The sequence below is a fragment of the Cariama cristata genome, unplaced genomic scaffold (genome assembly GCF_000690535.1).
Source record: "Cariama cristata isolate BGI_N322 unplaced genomic scaffold, ASM69053v1 scaffold10555, whole genome shotgun sequence".
Classification (NCBI taxonomy): domain Eukaryota; kingdom Metazoa; phylum Chordata; class Aves; order Cariamiformes; family Cariamidae; genus Cariama; species Cariama cristata.
In genome coordinates, this window is record NW_009618137.1 from 43,932 (window position 1) to 53,126 (window position 9,195).

The 9,195-nt window shown below is 43.9% G+C and overlaps 1 protein-coding gene across 1 annotated transcript in view; it reads right to left on the reverse strand.

The window, feature by feature from the left end:
* The window catches only part of TPCN1 (two pore segment channel 1), a 45,775-nt gene extending 37,283 nt beyond the window's left edge, over positions 1 to 8,492 (reverse strand). The window contains exon 1 of the mRNA XM_009700740.1: positions 8,381 to 8,492. Within this exon, the coding sequence (XP_009699042.1) occupies positions 8,381 to 8,492 (112 nt within the window). The remainder of the gene's footprint in view (positions 1 to 8,380) is intronic.
* Positions 8,493 to 9,195: the final 703 nt, after the last annotated feature.

Sequence of the window (9,195 nt, forward strand, 5' to 3'; positions counted from 1 at the left end):
CTACGCTTACAGCCTGCGACCACAAAATCACGAGCTGTAGAGGACGGCATCCCTTCCTTCCTCCTCCCACGTCTGATTATCCTATAAATGACATAGCCAACTCACCAGTACAATTTGGCCCTGGGGAGTTCTCAGTGCTCCCACTTGCAGGATTGATCACTTAGTCTTAATTCTACAGGCATTTCTTCATTTAGTTAACGAAGAGCAGGAACATATTCGTGCATTCTAGTGAAATCCTTTAGCAGGCTACATTACTTTTGTACAATAAACTTTCCCAAATCCACTGAGGATAGTGAAAGTCTTCTTAGAAAAACAGTTACAGTTGGAATAAAGAACAGATGATCGGACATTCCCAGATGACAGCATATACACACACACGTGTGCTAGGTCATCATATAGGAAACACAAGAGAGTAGCTATATGAGAGTCCAGCCCTATAGAACCAGAGGGTTTAACACGGCTGTCCAGAGAGATACATCCTAAATTTCATTCCCCCATGTAAGCAGGAAAAGAAAAGCCTTTTGTTCCAAACAGACACCACGAGATCGTGATTACAAAACCAGCACTGGATACAAGCTTCAAGCCCCCACACTATGATTCAAAGCACGGCAGTCTCCTCTTGTCATCCTCAGGATCTTTCCCCAACCGTACAGTTCTGCGGTGGATCAACACAAACACACCTTTTCTGCCTCCCTCTCTCCCAGATGAAAACACCAGCAGTACAGGTGCATGAGCTTCCCGCTGAACTGCTCGCTCGAAGCAGATGGATGAAATCCTAAAGCTGCTCCTACAGCTCTCCATAAAGAAAGCAGTCATGTAAAAATCAGGCATCTTCTCAACATGCAAAAAGCAATTATGCTAAAGACACGGGGAGAGCCCTGCAAGGTCCAGATCAAAAGCCAGAGACATTGGAGGCAAGAGAAAGACCCATCAAATTCACTGCACTTTTCCCAGCTTAAGGATCAGAAATAGAGAGTTCTGGCTCATAAATTCTACTTCCAGCAAATTCAAGCTTAAATCCCCTGAAGGCAATAAGGAAAAGGCAATCAACAACAACTCTAACCACTTCACAGATGCTCCTGTTTAGTTTATACAGCACTTCTTACAGCATTCAAATGGGTAAAATGGGATTTCAACGCAGGGGGGCTGACGGCAGCAGGCAGGATTCCTCGGTGAAGATACCAAGGGCAAAGGAAGTTCTGAGAAGCATCATATTGGTTATGATGAGTGAACTCAGCGTGCTCAGCCTTTGCTCATTTTAATCTGCCAGTAAGCAAGCTTGGCTAAACTGAACATCCTGCATCTACAGTGCCTTAAAAATCCACAGGAATCACAAAAATGAGGGGAAAAACGAACAAACAGATACGTTCCCTGGGAAGCCATGAAAAAACTAATCACTATTTGTTTCCAACTGTTGTTCCGCTTCCTGAGCCAAATGTTCCCAAGTCAGCTGCGGTGGCTGAGGAGTGACCGGTTAGAGCTGGAAAGTTGTCGATTGAAAATTGCAGCTTGAACACTTTCAAACTCCTTAACATCTTTTATAGTTCCAGGACCACCTGTTCGAAAAGCAGAGCCCTCCGATGCCATAGCACATGCCTTTACCCCCGCATCTTCCAACTAAAGCAATGAGCTTGGGGGAAAAGACACTTAGCCTAGCCCGTTCTTCTGCTCTCACACCAAATAGATGCAAGCTGTGTACTAGAGAATAGACACACGAAGGGAACGCACTCCCTCTCTCAAAGCATCAAGGTCATTACTCCCGTCTTCACAAAAGGAGTGAGAAGAAGCTTCCAGACTCCTTGCCCCACTCTGCAGCATCCTGCCTAATTTACAGTGAGCGTGCATGAAAGATGATATCCATCGCTAGTGCTCTGAGAGATGACAAAGGAGAAAGAACCATTTGACTCCAGGATAATGGAACGCTAACCCAAGCCTTCTTTACCTTATATACATTTTTACTCACTCAGATTTGAACAGCATGGGGCATTCAAGTCGAAACCACTAGGATTTTATTTTTTTTTTTACTGCGCGAAAGAGTCAACAGTGCAGAGATTCTGTTTGACAAAGCATCCTACTGTGAAACACACAATGTGTGCATTGTGCAAACTGATCTCCTGCAGGGCTAAGAAAACAAGGCAGGCTCGAAAAAAACCCACAAGATAACTGCAACCCACAATACCTCCTGGTACTTTACTCTGCCCATGGTTTTTCTTCTATAGGTACCATGTTTATAGAGTCACATTGAGAATGTCTCAACACAAATGCTTTTGTGAGCTCCGGACAACACTATGCTGTTTCTCTTGAATCAAAGGTACCAGGCTCTACCCTCTCAGTACGGCAAGTATTTAAGCACAGCCGAGGTGGTTGGTCCTGCCTTAAAACCTGAATTCTCAGGATAAATGAGATTCCAGAGGATGATGCATTTAGAACCTAAGAGCAGAAACACATTTTCCACTATTTCTAACATCGTATCGAAAGATAACCAACATCTCCTAAACAGCAGCATTTACCTCCTTCCCCTGAGTTTATAGAGCTCAGCACCCAGGGAAACAAATTGTACTGAAGGAGAAAACAATAATCTCCTTATGTTTTGGGTGTTCATTTTCCTCTCCAAGATTTTCACCCCTCACTCATCTCGGAAGCAGTTTTGCTTCGCTTTGCTTGCTTAAAACATTCATTATAAGTCATCTAGGCCAAGAAAGGATTAGAGAAGCACTGGCAGAAGTTGCAAAATGCAAGGCTGTTAGGTCGGAGAAATGAGACTTTCAGAGGCAGGAACAACAATCCAGCACTAAACTGTCACTTGTGCTTCAGAAAAAATTCCTCTCTACATAAATTTTAAGCAGGTACATACTAAGAAAAACAAATCATGCACAGCAATGCAGAACAGCACCTCCTCATAAGAAAGTAATGAAGCCTACCTGTCCGCTTCCATGAAAGGTGCAATCTGCGCTTTACAGACGAGAGGTGTTAACCACAGTGATGTTAACTGACTTACCCCAGGTACAAGGAGGAGCGGCTTCAACAGCAGAACCAGACTGCTTCCGAAAATGAGATCCCAGTCCTGTGGTCTGGCCATGCTTCACCTCTAAACGCGACAGCGGAAGCACTGCTACTGGAACTAATTAAAGGCAAATTGGTAGAACTAGGAGCCATGACGTGAGAAAATATCCTGCATAGCATCCAAGAAAGCCACCAGATAATCCAAAAGGCTGTTTAAGAGCCTGGCTGTCAGAGATCTCGGGATCTGCCAGGTCCATGGCAAGCATTTGCTTGTTCCCTCGTCCCCTATTTCTTCACACCAATTAGCTACAGCATTTCATAACTAGTCCAAATAACCATCTTTGAAATCCTTACTTTCACACAAGGAGCAAAAAGTACAGATCCTGAAGGATTTATTAAGTCTACTAGATGGCTGACATTTAAAATGCCTATTTTCCTTCAAAGGTAGCAAAGCCAGAATACTTCCACAGCAATTAAAGTGGTTCCTCAAGAAGCACAGCTACTAAGAGTTTGTGTGGTTGCAGCATTTCCCCAAAGGTCAGGTATTTATTCTCTGTTTGTTCCCTCAGCTCATCAGAAAACGTACGCTCGTTTTACACCTGGAAATCTCTTTAATCCACGGAAGGCACTAAAGGAAGCGGCAGTAGGAAGGCGGCAACAGAGATGGTTTGAAGAGCAGGGACTGACTGACCAGAGGAGCTGAAGCTGTGGACTACACAGACAGACTTTCTTTCTCTCACTGCCGATACAAACGTGGTCTGCAACCAGATCCAACACAGAAGAGAATCGTATGACTTCAGGTTGCACTGATTACCAAACACATCAAAATCCAGGCGGTTCATATGTCTCAAAAGAACAACATTAACCGGCCCCGATCCTGGGCTACCCCCAAAAGCACACGTCTACCTGTGGACTAGTAAAAGAATTAAAAAAAAACACAAAACCCAGACAAGTTTGTTGTATACAACATCCATTAATGCTGTAATTAAACCGAATGATGTTCAGAAACATCACGAGTTTCCACCAGCCAATTACAAAAATAACAGCTTTGTCAAAAGCCTCTTTGTACCTTTCACGAAGGAACCGAGCCGAGGTGCAGAAGCAGGGCAAGGGCAGAGGCCATCCCTCAGCGGCCCCAGGAAGCACAGCCCACACCCCACGCTGTTTTACAGGCACAACCAACAGCCCCGGAGGCAGTCATTGCTTTCCTCACCCACAGTCGTACTCCTCACCAAGCACACCTTGGGCAGCCTCCTCCAACTTCACCAACACTGAAATGCCGTTCTCTTCACACATTTTGGGCCACCTGCTCCTTCACAGCAGTGGACAGGCACGGGGGCACAGGCGTCAACAATTCTCCTTCTACCCAAAAGGCCAGGGCGGCTCTAGTTGTCCTGACCATTTACTCTTCAGGCAGCAGGAACTGAGATTGCAAAGGCTTAGCTGAAACCTCAACATTCAAAGTTATAACTTCCCATTTTCCAACAATCCTTCTAGAAAACATTGAATTTTGCTGTTGCAGTTGCTCCCCCCACCTCCCCACACATCCACAATAATTCATTTTTACCTCAATAGCAGATGCAGTTGCTTTCTTGTAAAAACCCAGAGTTTAAAGATTACTTCTTCCACTTGCCATAATCCATTGTGTGGGAGAAACAGACATACAATATCATATTGTTCCCCCTGCAACACTTTGAGCTGTACTTTCTGCTCTGAACACACTGAAACTCCACTTGAAGCTACAGCAATTTCCATGCAGGAGGCAAAGGAGAATCTTGTATCTGATCTAATACGGGATAAATCAATGTGCACTCATTTATTGCTTATAGTTCTCATCAGCTCAAGGAGAGACACTGTCCTAGAGTTTCAAGGATATCCACGCTGCCTTTGTATACAGAAAACATACCTCGCACTTTGAGATATTTTGAGAACCCCGTTCAAACGCTTCCCAGGAGTTTGGGTGAGGGATGGCAAATCACTAAACCCCGGCTGCTTCTCATCGTTTTCAGTGTGCGATTTTGGGAAAGGTCACGCAAGGATTGCATCCTCGTTTTTGCCTTCTACAGAAATTCAGTTAATATTAGTCATTCACCTCAGACAGATGCTGGGAAGCTTAATTAGAGTGTGTACAGCACTCAGAGATTCTCAGATAAGATGTGCCAGGGAAGGGCAGCATCATATTAATCAGTGTGGATTGAAGTGACGAAAGTGCTCCTTTCTGTCTCCTTCAGCTGTTGGAGCTTGAAAGAAAAATTACCCAGCACCACAGTCCTACACGTTGTAGTCAGAAAACCATCGGCACCACAGAGACCACATTTTTCTGGATGTGGTCCGAATTTTCGTCAATTTTGCAGGATTCTGAGCTTTTGCTGTGGCTGTGAATGGGAGCTGCCTGGAAGACACGTATCCCAGCACAAGCCAAGGCAGGCAGAGTTTTAATATTCCTCCCCATGCAAGTCTTTTCTCCCATTAAGTGCTTAAGAGCTGTATGATTAGGGAGATTAATTTTTGCAGCTGGACATTTTCTTTAAGAATGTAATTTTCCACACAGTTTTCTCATTTAGCTTTCCTTTATTCTAACCCCAAGACATTCACTTACCCAGAAGAGGACTCCCGCAAGGTTCGGAAAGGAATACACTCTTGCACTTGAGTCCTTTCTTTTCACATCTGCAACAGGCTTGCTTTCGGAAAACCCTGTTACTACTTATTTAAATCCAGTGATTTGTCTGCATTTCCAGACAATCAACAAGAGTCCAAAACTAAAAATTCATTTAACCAAGGACTTGATTGTAACAAAGCTACATCGTGGACGAAGTTCTGTTTTAAAAAAAGCACAAGAAATTCCTTAAAAAAACATAAGCGTTGATATACTGAAATCACACAGGTACACAGCACTTAGTGAGTCGGTTGTGACAGGCTGGAACACGGATTAAAATTTAGAGAGGTTCATTGACATTGCAACACAAAACAGGAGTGCAACCTAATTATTATCAGCCTCGGATGCATGATTTAACATCAGGGCAGTTACACCCACTTTGTCTTTCCCTCGGTGCCACCTGGGAAGCAGATGATGAGTCCTTTACTGCAAACAGCCCCAGCTGGTATCTGGGGACCCACTTAAACAAAAGCTTTGTGTTTAACCTGCCACCAAATTCCTAGGAGCCGATGGTCAGGCAGGGTAATAAGTGAGTTAGTTATTCTGCCAAATCCTGGCTGAATATTCTATTATGAGAGTTTAGGCACAAGGAAGACAAAACCAGAAGGAAACAGCCTCCTGACCTTCCCTGTCCCCATGCCCTCATCATCACCCTGGCAGGCTCTCCCTCTCCTGAAAAGGGCTTCTCACATACTCTTTTGCCCTGAAAAAGATGAGCTTCTGAATAAAAATGTGAAATTACACAGTTCGGTTAACATCATTTCAGTCCTCAGCAGAGAAGTGGAGGCAGAGCAGAAAGGAAACATTTGAATTCCCCACAGCCTCCATGAGACACAACTTTTCTGCATTTCACAGCAGATTTTCTTCGCAGGCAAAGAGGAAAGCTGGACTACATGTTCTGTTTTTTAAACAAGCTTACTTTTGCAAGCGATGGCGTTAGTCTGCTCACTGACTAATTTAAGCTTCCCGCTTCTCAGAGATAAATGTGCCTTTCAAGTTGTTTATGCCAGCCTTCCTCTTCTAATCTTTCATCCCACTCTCTCAGTACCAACTGACTTCAGAAGGCTCCGTATCATCCAGTATCACTAGCACAGAATAAGCTTTATATTTTTTCAGCAAATTCAAATTTAACAGTGATTAAAACACATAGCAAAATGACAGTTCTTCAATACCAAGAGACACTTCATTCGAAGAATTCCAGGAAATGAATTCTCAAATACCACAGAGCCATCTTTTAAGAAGCACTAAATTGGTCCCTAAACAATTTCCCTGTATTTGAAGGAAAGCAGATTGTGGAATATTTTTATTTATTAATATGTTCATTCTCATGCTTGTGCTTTAACACAGTCACGTCGGCTTTAACCAAATGACAAGCCTCTCACAACTTCTTCTTTAAAGGGATGGGAGGTGGGTGGAAGAAAAAGATGAGGGAAGAGTGATTAAAATTAGTCACAAGAAAGCCTATAAATACACCAGTGGACAGAGAAAGCGTTCTCTATTTTATTTAATTTAAAAATAGAGAGCTAAACTTTAAAAAACAAACAGATGCAATAGAGCAACGAAGCAACAGAACTTAGAGAAAGTCAACTGGGCAATTTAGCCAGGGATGTGTATTGCAGGGGTGGGAGAGGAGGAGGAATCTTGACTGTCAGAAACTAGCTACTGGCTCAGGAAGCCACAGAAGGAGAAAATTAAGGGAACCCATATGATTGCAAGAGAGAAATCAAACCACAGAGTCACAGAGGCAGCATGGAATAGAGGTACAATGTAGAAAAAAGGGATGTCAGGCCAGGAAACGCTTTATTTGTTACAAATGTTAAGCTTGTGGCAGCAAGGGCTTGAATAGGATCACAAGACCTGTGCATGCACCTGCAATGTCAATTGGAAGTCAAAGGGATGTGTTGAACAAAACTGCTCAAATGCATTCAGTGAGGTATAACAAACCAGAAACTCACTGAACACACTCCAACACATCTGCTGTTCCCATCTCACCTAGTGCAGAGCGAGGGCTTTAACGAAGATATACCGAGGAGAAAGCAATGCTTCTAAGAGATAGTGGCTTTTATTTTCCTCCTTCCTTTGCTTGAAGGCTGGCTCTGTCCCACTAAATACCTGGGGCTAACAGGAGTACGAATATATTGTCTAAAAGTACTCCAGCTTCTTTGATAAGAATAGGATGAAGATATTAAAGGGATTTATCAACACATATCACTTTCCTTATTGCAAGAATCAGAATGTAAACTAGAAATAGGCAAAACAACAGTTGCAAAGGACAGATGTTTTATGGCACTAGGAAAATAACACATGACATAATTGCAGCTGCTGCATCTGACAGCTTGGGCCAGCGGTACGGCACGGCGGGTCAGTGCCAAGAAAAGGAGACGCTCTGGGCCAATGTGCAGAAAAGGAGAGTTGAGCTTAAGGACAACGAGGTCACAGGTGATTACACGGAAACCACAAAAAACGCGTGTTAGAAACAGCATCGGTAGGACCCGTCCATCTAGTGTCCTCCACCTGCTCGGTGTAACACGGGTGCTGTGAGTAAACAAGCAACATAATAAGCAACTTCCTGATCTGATTTTCTCAGGCAGCCACTGGGATGCTGAATGACAGCTCTGAGAGTTTCAGGTCCTGGCAAGTACAAGAAAGAGCAGCCACCGCAAAGAGAAAAAGAAGCGAGGCCACCACAGCAGACAGGAAAAAACAACAAAGCGATCTTACTTTCGTTAGGCAGCTCTTCCCGATCCAAGTCATCAAGAGGGGCTGAGGCACTGCTTCCACTGTCATCCAGGGTGAGGATGAGGGGAACATCATCATCCATGCTCACAGCCATCCTGTCCCTTCAGAGGCTCCTACTCCAAGAACTTTAAATAACACCTTTTTCAGTTCCACTTGTAAAACACTTCTGTCAAAATCTCTCCTCAGAAAGTCTTCCATCAGCAGTGTCTTCTAGATATAAGAATATAAAGGTATGCGTACCCATCTCTAGAGACCACAGTTCAAAAAAGGATCTAGTTATTTGCTTTCAAAAAGCAGCGCAGGATACTAGACTCAATAGCAGTATTTATGCAAAAGATAAATTCAAAAAGTCAGGTCTGGGCTGCCTATTCCAGTCAGCGCACAGCTTGCAGTACCGCATGGGAGCAAAAGAAAGCACTTCTTGACAAACTCCTGACCACTGAGCACAAGAAGCAGGCAGGCGTGACACATCCAGAGCCAGCATGATGCTAAGTGTCACCGTCACACATGGCTTTTTCCCCCGTCATGCCAAAATGTCTCTATTTCAGGTGGGGAGTGGAAAGAGGGAGAAAAAGAGGCCAGTTTGAGTCTGCACACATGAAGTTCCCGTAGGCTTTTTTACTGGGTGATGTCACTGTCAAAAAGTCACAAATTTCTTTAAAAAGCGGAGGAAAAGAAAAATGAAGCAGGCCCTGGACAAACGTTACAGGGATACCCTACAATCAGTGCCGCCACGCAGTTGTTCCTCTCCCCGTCTCCTTCCTTGCAGGCCGTGGCGAGAGCAGGGAGAAGTCACG